Source organism: Phoenix dactylifera, chromosome 14 (assembly GCF_009389715.1).
Source record: "Phoenix dactylifera cultivar Barhee BC4 chromosome 14, palm_55x_up_171113_PBpolish2nd_filt_p, whole genome shotgun sequence".
NCBI classification, from domain to species: Eukaryota; Viridiplantae; Streptophyta; class Magnoliopsida; order Arecales; family Arecaceae; genus Phoenix; species Phoenix dactylifera.
Genome location: NC_052405.1, coordinates 2,246,002 through 2,258,597, shown reverse-complemented (window position 1 = coordinate 2,258,597; position 12,596 = coordinate 2,246,002). Strand labels below are relative to the sequence as shown.

Sequence of the window (12,596 nt, the reverse complement as noted above, 5' to 3'; positions counted from 1 at the left end):
GGTTAATATGTAATAGATTCTTCCTTAAATTTGAATCATGCGGCCTGCAGGGACTCAGTCAAACTTAGTTAAGCCACATAACGGAAATATATACTATAAATAGAAAGTCATTTGTAATAATTTTTTTCAACTTTTGATCTAGAACCTGCAACCAACATGACGAGACTAGCTTAAAAAATTGATGGTTGGTATTATTTTAGAAAAGGTCATAAACAATGATAGTATTATATCTCAGTCCGACTTTGGCCCCCCGTCCTCTGCTCTCGTCCTCGTCCCCGGTCCTCTAGGTTTTCCCATTTCCGACCATCTCGAAGGAAGAGAAGAAGAGATCGAGGGGAGATTTGGGCGTTTCTCTCCTTGCCTCTTGCTCTATGCCCTCGCTGGCAAGGTGCGTCGGATGCAGGCTGGCGGGATCATCCGCCGCTTCGAGACGGATACTCTGCGCTTACGGTCCTTCTATGGTGGGATTTTTGAGCTCTACTCGATCTAAATTTTGTTACTTAATGGAATTGTTTTTCAATGGAAACGATAAAGGTGGTAATTTGGTGAAGATAAATTGATACTTTCTCTGTTGTGGTGGAATTTATGCTATCTATTTCGGGAAATGGATGGGAACTTCGCTGGATTGATGAATTTATTGTTCTTAGTTTGTAAATTAATGTCTTCGGATTATAAAACAACAATTGTCGAACGAGTAGTTCTGACATCCTAATGATGTTACGGGATTCCATATTCTCTTGAATTTTTTTGCAGTTTTAGATTGAGGTTCATGCATTTCACTATGGGAATTTAACTTCAATAGTGCAGAAATTGATTGTTTTTTAATGCAATTTTGATTATTTATATTTTTAATAATAAGCTTTGATTATTTTTCTTCAGTTAGATCCAAGGATATATTAAAATGTTAAATTCGCATTAGACTTCTCATAGTGTTCTGATTCTTTTTGGACTGCTTTAGATGTAATGCATTATGTACAATTCTCATTATAATTTCGATATCCTCCTTTTAACTTTTAGCTGTTCTATTGCATACTCTTGGTCAACAAATACCAACTCAGTATATTGGGCATTGATGAGAAATGCTTTTTAAAAAATGGCAATATTTATTTTCTTTCTTCCTAAATCTTTTCTCTTCAGTTCTTTCACGAAATCCAATTCATGAGATTGGTGACTCTTTGATGAAATTGGCATCTATCACAAAGGTAAGATTTAAATATTGATATGGTTTTAATTCTTTCATTTTTTTCGCAACTATGATCATTTATATCAGAAGTTGCTACAGCTTTTCTAACTTACATCTCATTTCAGCTTTCTCTCTCCCATTGTCAAATTCAAGAAATTGGATCTTCCCTCACGTCATGGGTGGTTTTGAAGTCAATCAGATTTGCTCAAAACAAGATTACAGTATGTTTTACCTGCATAAAATACATGTAATTGTTGTCACAGCTTTATTTTTTTGACCTAGTCCTAGCTAGTCTCTGTCACTTGTAACCATGTCTTGCTTCATTTCCCAGGCTCTGCCTGCTGAGTTGGCACGGAACATAAAAGTTCATAATTTAGATCTTGGGACCAATCTGATTGAGAATTGGTCAGACTTAAAGGTCAGTGATTAATGATGCCTGACTTTGTTACTTCAACTACATCTAAGGATGCACTAATTTGAGACTTTAGGTTGCATTGCTGCACAATCTGCTGAATTGACAAGGATCAAATGATTTTGATAATAAGCAAGGAAAGGTGGAAATAAGTTCCTTAATTGAAGCTTAGGAGTAAGGAGTTGCCTTTAATAGAAGACATAAACTGAGTGAAGCGAGCAGCTGATTCAAAACTTGGTCTTCCATCACATTAGCTATGGAGAGTACAGTGTTTGCGAAGTCAGTAGAATAGTGAAGAACTGGCGGATTGCTATTTCTTTTTAACCCCCCCCCCCCCCCCCCCCCAAAAAAAAAAAGGAAAAAAAAAGAAGACTGGCACATTAAAAGCTAAAGCTCTGTGGGCGGTAATAGAGGAGAGCGGTTTAGCAAATCTCTGTGGGTGGTAATAGAGGAGAGCGGTTTAGCAAAGATCCAAAAAAGATTACAGTCAGAAAGATAAGGTTTGATATTAGGCTTTGACATCTTGCGTAGGAAAGAAAAATAACTTTTCTACCTGAAAAAAATAATTGTTTTCCAAATGTCTCTACAGCTTGGCAATATTGTGGTGAACAAAGTCTTTCTGGAAACCCTGCTGAAGTCTGATTTTATTGTAAGGATGGTAGTATGGGAAATGTTTGAATTTTGTTAACAATATAGAGCTATTAGATTGTTCTTTGACAAAGTTCCCATGGGTAAGTGGTTTTGATCTGATGAGTATGTCCAGATTAAAAGGATTATAATGTTTGCTGAGGCAGAAAGATCATCTTCCCCTGGTGCATTTGTATAACAAAGTTTGTCCTATTATAACTAGACTACCCTTTATACAATCTCAAGCTTAAAGTCATATCAACATGATTAAAAGTCTGTCAAGTATGACAACCGGAGCTCAAATATCACATGATTTAAGAATGCTTACGGATGTTGAAAGAGTTGTATAATTACAATTGCTATGGTCCATATTACAGGAATAGCAGTAACTCAGAATAAGGAAACAAAGTATGTCCTTCAGTCCTTGCAAAAGAAGATGATGCATCAGGGAGCTGCCAGTCAAAAATCAGAATACTTCCATTGTATTGGGCACAAAGTCTGGAATTTATAAATGATTGGGAGAAAGTTCAATGAATTTGAATCAAGATGGTCACATCATATGAGAAGAAGCCAGACAAAGCTCTTACCATCTAGAAAATGATTGGACTGGGAAAAAAGAAGAAAAGAATACCTGTCTCAAATATAAACCTCTTTTCACTGCTAGGAATTATATGCAGTGCCTCGGTAACAAGCACCGGAAAAGAGGATTCTGGATCCCCTTGGTTAAGATATCTCTCTTTTAGAATGCAATCACACACTTGCCTTGCTTGAGCAAAATATTTAGACTTACATGATTCAGTCTGGCAATCCCTGTATAAAAATGCTACTTCTAAAGATGCATACATAATTACCGGAAAAATTTGAACAATAATTTTTCTAGCTATGTAGGGATAAATTCAAATCTTGAAGGACTGGTTCAGATACCAATGATCATATTATTCATGACTACATCGTTCCTTATACTAAGAAGGCTGGGATGGTATTAAGTTGATAAATGTTCTTTCATGCAAATTTCATGGCATATACGATCCAATTGCTATTACTGTATCTTTTACTCTCTTTTCTAGTTAATTTTCTTGCTAATGTTCTGTGGAGATGCAAATGCTTGGAAAGATCCTCTTGCAAAATTCTAATATTTCTCAGTTCTCTTAGTAATTTTATTTGAAATTTCTACACCAGTATCTTATGATTTTCCCCTTTTAGTCCTTTAATAAGAGGCACACACTATCTTTTTTCAAATAAAAGAAGAAAAGAGGCACCACATCAAAAAATTAACCCGCTTTCTTCTATTTATAGGCATGACCACATTTTTTTGCGAATCATAGACATCTAATTTGCACATTTGTATGGATTTGTTTGGTCATGTAGGTGGTGAAGCGCTCAGTCACATGCAATGGCATTGTCCCATGCCAGATTTAGATTACTGTAATTCATCTGGTCAGCATCTTAGTTATGCATCACTTAAATTACCATTTCTTCTACCATTCACTGATTCAAGTAGCGTATGAAGTGATCATGCATTTACACCAACCTTTTTCTTATGCTGCCATTGTCCTAATGTATAGGATGATTTGATACTATGGCATGCCCATTCAATGGCACATGGTCAGTGACGAACCTACTCGCAGGAAACAAACATGAAATTTCTTGTAATTTCAAGAATATCCTTTCCTTGTAAGTGCAATCTAATATTTTGTTTGTATACTTATTCTCCATCCCTGTTACTTGGTTGTACATAATAAATAATTTGCTATTTTCTATGCTCGAGTTTGACAATTCCATTTTGTGCATTCAATGCAAAAATATTGATGATATCAAGCTATAGAGTGGAGATGTGGAGGCCTTTTTCGCAGTGGGCACCTGTGGCTCTTTCCACTGCCTATACAAGATACAGTCAAATGCCACCTACAAGTTTATCAGGGAGAAATAGAATAACTCATGGAGGAAATGGAAGATGCTATGTCTCAACAGCGAGATGATATTGATATAAATAAATTCGGTATCTCTATTAACTTTTGTACATGTCATTCCAAAAAAGCCAGGGCATCCAGCAACAAATGTATCATAGTGGGAGTCATCAAGTAATTTGCTCTTGTTATTCATTATGACAATATTCATAAAGACAAAAATTACTTATCAGGGCTTCTTTAAGTACAATTTTCATGTAAATCGGAGTATGAAAATGTTGATTTACACATACAGGAAGTTTTGTGGTATCAGTTATAATTTTGGTGGTGCACTCAGTTATGGTGATGCTGCTTTTGAACCCTCACATAAAGGAAGAAAGCTTGTCTGGGTTAACACTAACACCATCAATGTATTGGGATTGCAAGATCTCCTTCATCTCTGTGCAAAGAAAAATTTAATTGTGTTAGGGAGGAGCTGCCATGGCTTAGCTATTCAGGCTGGTCAGCTCACTGATATCCTGACATGTAACATCCTGATCAACCTGTACTCCAAATGTGGCCATATTGGATCCGCTCGTTGTGTGTTTGATAGGATGCCTGTCCGAAGTATAGTTTCGTGGAATACCATGATTGCTGGACATACCCATTATGGAGAGGACAGAGAGGCGCTGAAGCTTTTCTTGCAGATGCATCGAGAAGGGACGATGCTGAGCGAATTTACTCTATCCAGTGTCCTCTGTGCATGTGCTTCCAGATGTGCTGTTACTGAGAGCAAACAATTGCATGCTTTGGCGCTTAAGACTGCAATGGATTCCAATGTGTTCGTTGGAACTGCAGTTCTTGATGTCTATGCAAAATGTAATATGATCAATGATGCATGCCGGGTTTTCGAAAAAATGCCAGAAAAGTCGCCGGTCACATGGAGTTCAATGGTTGCAGGTTACGTGCAAAATGATCTTCATGAGGAGGCGTTGAGGTTATTCCAAAAAGCGCAGCAGATCGGAGTGGAGTTGACACAGTATACAATGTCTGCTATTCTTAGTGCCTGTGCAAGCCTAGCAGCAACAATTGAAGGGATACAGTTACATGCAATTTTGATAAGAAGTGGTCTAAGTACTGATGTCTTTGTGTCCACCGCTCTTATTGATGTCTACTCCCGGTGTGGATGTGTAGAGGAGGCTTACTTAGTTTTTGCATATATGGAAGACAGAAACATTGTGTTGTGGAATGCCATGATCGCCGGATTTTCCAAGCATGCTCGGTTCCATGAAGCCATGATTCTTTTTGAGAAGATGCAGCAGCTGGGAATGCATCCGAATGAGGTTACCTACATCTCGGTGCTATCTGCATGTGGTCATGCTGGTTTAATTGAAAAGGGTCATCATTATTTTGATCTATTGATGAGAGATAACTATGTGCAGCCCAATGTCCTTCACTATTCTTGCATGGTCGACGCTCTTGGCCGGGCTGGGCACATTGATGAAGCTTGGGAATTAATTCAGAAAATGCCATTTAAGGCTACTGCTTCGATGTGGGGATCTCTGCTCAGTTCATGCAGGATCCATGGCAATCTCAAATTGGCTAAAACTGCAGCTGAGCATCTTTTTGAGCTTGAACCTAATAATGCAGGAAATCATGTTTTGCTTTCAAATATATATGCCACGAATAAAAAATGGGGAGATGTTTCAATGGCAAGGAAGCTTTTGAAAGATAGCGGTGCAAAAAAGGAGATTGGGAAGAGTTGGATAGAAGTGAAGGGCAAGGTCCACATTTTTGTTGTCGGGGGGAGTAACCATGCCAGAACCACCGAGATCTATGCTAAATTGGAAGATATTGGGAATGAGCTGAAGAAGTTGTCTTATAAAGCCGAGACTCAATGTGATCTTCATGATGTAGGGGAAGAACAAAAGGAGGAGCTGTTGAAGCACCACAGTGAGAAGTTGGCACTTGCTTTCGGACTCATTAGCTTGCCTCCTGGAATGCCGATCAGGATAAACAAGAACCTTAGAATCTGCAGAGACTGCCATTCTTTTATTAAATTAGCCTCAAGGATCACTGGTAGGGAAATCATTGTCAGAGATACTAATCGGTTTCATCATTTTAAGGATGGGATTTGTTCCTGCAGGGACTTCTGGTGATACTGAAACATCTTTTTTTTTTTTTTTTTTTGGGGGGGGGGGGGGGGGACTATCAGCTGGATTCTGATGTCACTTTTTTGTCATATCCTCCTCCATGTACATGAGCCACCTCGCTCATTTCTCCTGAGATATGGTTCGACAAGTCCACTGATGGTTTTATCTTATGCATCAGTGAGAGACCGAAGAGATTCACCATTTTATTGGTATATTCCTGTGGGATATCTGGTGTGAAGAATGATCATTTCTTTTTCGATAATATTACTCATGCCTCTGGATAATTATGTCACCGGACCATGCTGAAATTGTTCGATTGATAAGGTTATCGTTCAGCAGCTGAGAGGCAGGTCGTGTGGTCTCTACACTCAAGCTATCTTGCATAGCCTATTAGTGCCTCTCCAGGAGCATATCAAAGCATGTTTACAGATGGGTTCTTGAGTGATTTTGGTAGAGTGTGGTGCTGAAGACTGGGAATCGGAGCAGGAACATGCTGTTTGAGTATTCGTACAGCAAAACTATATCCAGAATATCGTATCTATCTTATATTGGTGCATATCATTTCGAGCATTCTGCTCCTGTTTTAATTGCAGAATATACTGCATCTGAATAAGGGACAAGATTCCAACTGCCACATATCCTATAGCAAGCTAAGGAGAAAAGTTGGTCATGCAATGATGAGGGACATATGACCTGCCCTTTGCTCAAGTTTGCCCCTGTTGATCTTAAATTCAGCTACGCCATCTTTATCAAAGTTTGGCTTAAATAAACAACTGAAAAGTTGCAAAGTGGTGGGTTGGTTTTGCGAACTTACATACCTGCTGAGTGGTAAGCAGACAATTTGATATTCTGATTACCTTTTCTGTCCTCTCTATCCCTTTTAAATGCTTTATATTATAATATGTGATCGTCCTAAACTACAATGTTATACAAGAATAAGAATAGTCGGTTCACTCTGTTTCTCAGTTTTTGCTCTTCACTCAAGTTCATTATTCTATTGCCTAATCCGATATAAAGCTTAATCTCCGAAAGAATCCTAGTTATTTATCTCGACATGTTTATTCCAACCAAGGTGTTCGACATTCGTTAAACTTGATTTTTTTCCCCCTCCTGCTCATGTCGATACAGATACTGATTGCATTTTGTTTTTGGTCTCGCTAGCCATTGGATTCCAATGATCATCAAAATGCTATCAACACCCAAGTACTGGTCTTGAGTCCCTTGCCAGTCAGAATTGATGATGCTGTTTCATGGACAGTGCCACATGCCTCGGTGGTCCACCATCCACCTCTTCTCATGCTGATCGCTGCCGTCCACTCACCGGTGGATGGGTAGCGGTCGCACGAGTAGAATGCAGACAGGTGGATCGCACCGTCCTGCTCGCACCCCCACCTCCATAAATCAGAATTTTCCCAATCAAAGGATACAGCTCAACTGGTCCAAACTGAAACATGAAATGAAACTCATCATCCGGGAAGAGTGTGGCCGTTTGCTGTTCCATTCATAGATTTCATGCATCAGGCTAAACCAGCATGAAGAATTTCTCCCAGCTTTCACTGTCTGATAATAATGGATCTCTGGCTTCACTTCATGTTCCACTTTCTCTGCTAGTAAATTTCCTTCTCAGGATGCACCGCTGTGAAATACGAAAAGCTGTGGGCCTCAGAACTTTGCAGGGACATGGAAAGGTGGAATGACTCACTTGAGGTCTGCTGAAGAAAAAGATGAACTGTCATCAGGTCAGCCATTTTGGGTGGACCACGCTTGCAGGTGGGGTTGATGAAGGCAGCGACTTCTCGAAGAAAAGATGCGGACGGGGCATATCATAATGAGCATCCTGCAGGGCCCAGTGAATTCGTTGCCACGGCGATTGGTGGGTGTATCATTTGAGGCATCATCATCTTCAGTGGCAGGTCTATCTTTGCTGTGATCCCTCCCACTGTGCGCTCTTGGTCGCGTCAGTGTCATATTTGTCATCCAAACGGTATCCTTAGGTGCTCTCCCTTTCACTTCCAATGGCAGGAGATGCCCTCTGTGTGAGGTGCATGGGGATTAGTAGTTATTGTTGCCGTTTAACAACTCATTCCATCAGGACAGAGTTTGGTGCCAATGGACATAATCCTTATCCTCAGTAGCCAGTGCATTAGTTATTTTATGTGTGTGTGTGTGTGTTTGATGATAAAGAAGGCCTAGAGAAGTGCCACCCGGCCTTTATTACATGAAAGCCAAAAATAGAGACGATGTAAACGAAAGAAAGCTTCAGAAAGATACTACCCGAAGGCTGCCGCAGCAGGCAAAAAAGAAGGCAGAGACCGACCGCTTAATGGTTGATTGCAAGAAAGAAAGATGAAGCACAATTAGCTGGTGCGGAACAACATTGAAACACTTGATTTTGTAGACAGAGATCAGCAGACTTCTCTCCTCAAAGTTGCTGAACCACCTTTGATGGGAGGCCATACAAGGATATGCTAATCTTCTAGCTCAGGTATCGATGTGTTAGGTTTGTGCCCTTTGATTACGTGTTTAAGTATCGCAAGTAAAATAATACGGCGGCGCATGGATCCTTGTTTCATTAGCGGACAGGAAATCTTTCTTTCGATACGGTTCGGGCGATCATCTGGCAAACTCGATCATCCTTGCACCATTTTGTTATGAATAATGAATTGCAGAGAGACCTCCCTTCGAAATGGTGAGGCGGCATCTTTTCGTTTCTTTCTCAGCTTCCTATCTTTACTGCCACACTGTTGCGGCCCAAATTAATACTCCAAATGCATCTATCCGACATGTAAAGCTTGGTCCTTAATTAATCTAGACCGCCATAGATCTTGAGAGCTTTCGCTCTAGTCCACCCACGTAGCCCTTTCTTTATGGTGGTACATGTTGGTTTCATTAGAGTAAACCTCTCGCTTTAGAGCTCTTTAGCCCACAATTTTCACTCTACTCGGTCATTTCTATAGGTCTTCCCTGTGTAAATTTGAAACCTAGCTGTTAGTGGGGACAATATTACTGAATTTTCAGAGGAGACAGGTCTCCAGAGCTTAGGTCTGAAGTCTCAACTATTGAGAATCTAGCTTATTCTGCTTCAAAACTGTGGCCCTCTCTGCCCAAACCTGTCTCCGAGCCAATGGCCAAAGCAAGTTTCTCCCATCCTATTTGGAGTGCGAGCTCACTTGCAACTTGAAACTAGACTTCTCTTCCAAAGGAACCAGGAGGAGGAGGCAAAACCATGAATATAGAAATAAAAGCGAAGGACATGGAAATCCGCAGATGTCTTTTCTCTCATTCTTGCATGCGCCACCCCACCATGATATTTCTTTCTTTCATTATTATGATCTTTCACTGTATCCATGTACCAGAACCCACCTCATTACAGCACTGTTCACTTCACGGAGGCCATCAAAGATCAACAGAAAAAAAGGAAAATAACAAGGAAAAATAGAACAAAAATCTCATTGGATTTCCTTTTTTTTTGCCCCTTCAAAAATATTACAAGTTAAGAAAGAGTTGGCGTGGGTCGTGTTATCGGGCCCCACCTCAGATCTACTGCTTTTCAAGCTGATGTTTCCTGAGACCTTGCCCCATCCCCCGACAGGGGCCGTACAGTGGAATTTCTGAAAGAAAATAAAAAGGGAGTGGAGATTGCCCGGAAAACCAGGGATTTCTTTTCCACGCCCTCCCATCCCTCCTTTGTTTTTTTCCTCCCAGCTCTTCTTTTCTCTTCCATCCCTTCCTGCGGTTCCATCACAAGTCAATCAAAGCACCCCTGGTAGAGGATGCGTTGGTGGGTGGGATTTGAGAACATGGCCTCAGATCTCCTCTCTCTCTCTCTCCACCGAATTCATCTCCTTCCACCAACATTTTTTTGGCTTGCATCTGAGACTGAGAGCCCATCCTGTAATGTAACAACCAAACCATTAAGCTAGAATAATGCGACGCATCACCTTAAACAAAAGAGATGGTCGCCTTCACTTTGCTTAATTCTAGACATAGTGCGAACCAAGTTCTGGTCTACTATAGTTGGGAGCTGGAGGCATCGGGGCTCTGGCCCATGAACCATGGTGCCGGTTGCACCGGCTGTGGCTCCGGCCGGTCCGGTCCGCAGTCCAAATTCACGCCAAACAATCTCAGCCGCTTCGAGTTGGCCGGTGCCGGTGATGGGGCGGCTTTCTGGACTTCTTCCTCCACTTGATCACCTACGTACAATTAATTGGACAGGATTCATGAGTTCCTTGTTCTTTAATTCAGTCATGATACTTAAATTTCTCACCGAATCTACCTGCATGAAGAAGACAGTCCTGCTGCACTGCCTGCACTGAGCTAACGTACAAGTAGGAAGTCGCCGCTGTGGTGTAGTACGCTGGACTCCAGGGTAGTGCAGCATTGGGCCTGATCACGGCGCGGGCCGGCGTGGCCTCGGGAGCACCGCGGCGCCGGCAACCGATGTAGAGGCGGTCACCGCCAGCCCGCAGGCGCTCGAAGAGAACCACGTCGCCGGCGTCAAGCTGTTTCTCCTTCACGAAGCGGCTCCAGCCCTTGGTGAGTACATAGCTCTGGCTGCTGGTCCAGTAGGAGTAGCGGAACCGCCATGACTTGCCCGATTCGTCCTCGAAGCTCAGAAGCAGGCCCTTCTCGCCCGAGTCCCCATCGAGGGGGAAGTACTTCTCGGCGTGCTGTTTGGGAATGACTAGCCTGTTGAGCTTGCCTACATCGCTCGGGGTGAGGGGCTTCTCGAACATGAGCTCCCTCTCATCCTGGGCTTCCTCCTGCTCTACTTGGTCGTGGTGGTGAGGATTCATGGGTGACTCCCAAGACCAAGCTCGTGGAGGATGGTAGCTTACAGGGTTTGTGGGCATTTACGACTTGAGGAATGGAGTCGAGTCTTGTGAGGGAGGGAAGAGAATGGAAGAGAGTAGAAAGGAAGAGAAAAGGAGGGTGGTGGAAAGTTGGCGTTGGAGATGGTGGTGATGATGCTGCCGGTGTTGAGAAGCATGTAGATATTATTGCTATGCATTTATAACATGTCAAGAGAAATTTCAATGTAGGGTTAGGAGAAAATGCCAAAGAACTAGCTAGCTAGATTTTTATTTGGTTGTTCATATATTACTGTATGAGAGAGAGAAAGAGAGACAGAGAAAGAGAGAGAGAATGGGGCGCCTGGTTCAATTAATATGAACATGTGAGGGGGGGCTTTTAGTTGCATATTTTTTAAACTTGGGTGGACAGGAAGAATCAAAGGTTCAAAGTTCCTAAAGTTACTATATTTTAGTAAGTTGATGAGGAACGATCAGGTGGTGGTACTTAAAAGTAGTGAGTGCTACCATGGTGTTTGGCCTCATCACAGCCATCCAGGGGGAGAAGACCAGGCAATAGATTCCATGTTGGTTGTTGGGCTGTCTACAGGCATTTTAACTGGTGCATCTGGCTCAGAGGAGTCAGGTTATCTTCTGTATTGGAAGACATCATTTGTCTGAAGATCGGTGCAAGTTCTGCTGCGACAGATATATATCATCCCTACAGCAGTATTCTGATGCTTCTCTTCATTAGGTGTTTTAAGAATTTCACTGTAGTATTGGAAGGCATCAACTCACTCACATCTGGAGATCGATCTGGATGCGCGAACCACCCGCATGCGTCCTCGCATTGAATGCTACCAATCAAGAGAGTCTTATCTTAGCAGAATCCTGCATGTGGGTGCTTGCGTCCATCTCACTGACTTCAAAACATTCCAAATATGCATTGAGTTCTGCTGGATTTGCTCTCTGTTCAATTTCACCCTTTTGGTAGGAATTCGTAACTGCGCTTAGAAGCAACAAAGTAATGGTTCTGACTGGCTAGAACCAACTCAGATCCTCCACACCCTACTGCACTTCAGATAGGGTATATGCTTAGATTCTGTTGATTCTGTCGGTTACTCGAAACAATTCATTATGTTTCATGAACTGAAATCTATGTGCGAAACCAACTCAAGCAACACCGTATCAAGAAAGAACTCGAGCAACGTATAGATTGATCTTGACCAAATGTAAGCAGCTTCCATCCGACTCTAACCCTTGTTTTTGAGCATTGTGAACTTTGGTGTCGCAATCATAAGGTGGATGCAAAAGTCAGGCTTTGTTTTAATGTTTTAACTCTTTGTGGCCATGACTTACTATTTGCCAACCTTAATACCCTGTTTGTTCTTGGGCTTTATTCCTAGGACTTCTTGCCCCCGAGCATGCTCAACTATGGATTTCTAACTGTATATAGTGCTACCTAAGAAGATAACTTTTCGGAGACCCTAACATCAAGGCTCGTCTTTTCCATCAAAAAAAAATATATATCAAGGGCTGTTGTAT

General features: G+C 41.6%; 2 protein-coding genes across 10 annotated transcripts; one reads left to right on the top strand and one right to left on the bottom strand.

Moving 5' to 3' along the window:
- The first annotated feature begins 208 nt into the window (after positions 1–208).
- LOC103714260 (pentatricopeptide repeat-containing protein At5g04780, mitochondrial) lies at positions 209–8,608 on the top strand. Of its 8 annotated transcripts, none has more exons than XR_005514665.1 (8): positions 211–461; positions 1,138–1,202; positions 1,309–1,404; positions 1,515–1,601; positions 1,672–3,659; positions 3,788–3,896; positions 4,042–7,089; positions 7,423–8,608. XR_005514665.1 is itself a non-coding variant. In XM_039133283.1 (6 exons), exon 6 carries the CDS (start codon positions 4,327–4,329, stop codon positions 6,265–6,267), a length of 1,941 nt encoding a protein of 646 aa, XP_038989211.1. In that variant the 5' UTR covers positions 211–461; positions 1,138–1,202; positions 1,309–1,404; positions 1,515–3,659; positions 3,788–3,896; positions 4,042–4,326; the 3' UTR covers positions 6,268–7,221. The 8 variants fall into 8 exon arrangements, 1 of the variants encoding a protein (XP_038989211.1); XR_005514663.1 differs by having other exon boundaries at positions 212–461; positions 3,591–3,659; XR_005514668.1 differs by having other exon boundaries at positions 209–461; positions 1,515–3,659; positions 4,048–7,089.
- Positions 8,609–9,699: 1,091 nt separating this feature from the next.
- LOC103714261 (B3 domain-containing protein Os11g0156000-like) lies at positions 9,700–11,423 on the bottom strand. Of its 2 annotated transcripts, XM_008801452.4 has the most exons (3): positions 10,538–11,423; positions 10,259–10,454; positions 9,700–10,153 (listed from the first exon to the last, which is right to left on the bottom strand). In XM_008801452.4, exons 1-2 carry the CDS (start codon positions 11,112–11,114, stop codon positions 10,273–10,275), a joined length of 759 nt encoding a protein of 252 aa, XP_008799674.1. In that variant the 5' UTR covers positions 11,115–11,423; the 3' UTR covers positions 9,700–10,153; positions 10,259–10,272. The 2 variants fall into 2 exon arrangements, with proteins under 2 accessions (XP_008799674.1, XP_038989212.1); XM_039133284.1 differs by having other exon boundaries at positions 9,980–10,454.
- Positions 11,424–12,596: the final 1,173 nt, after the last annotated feature.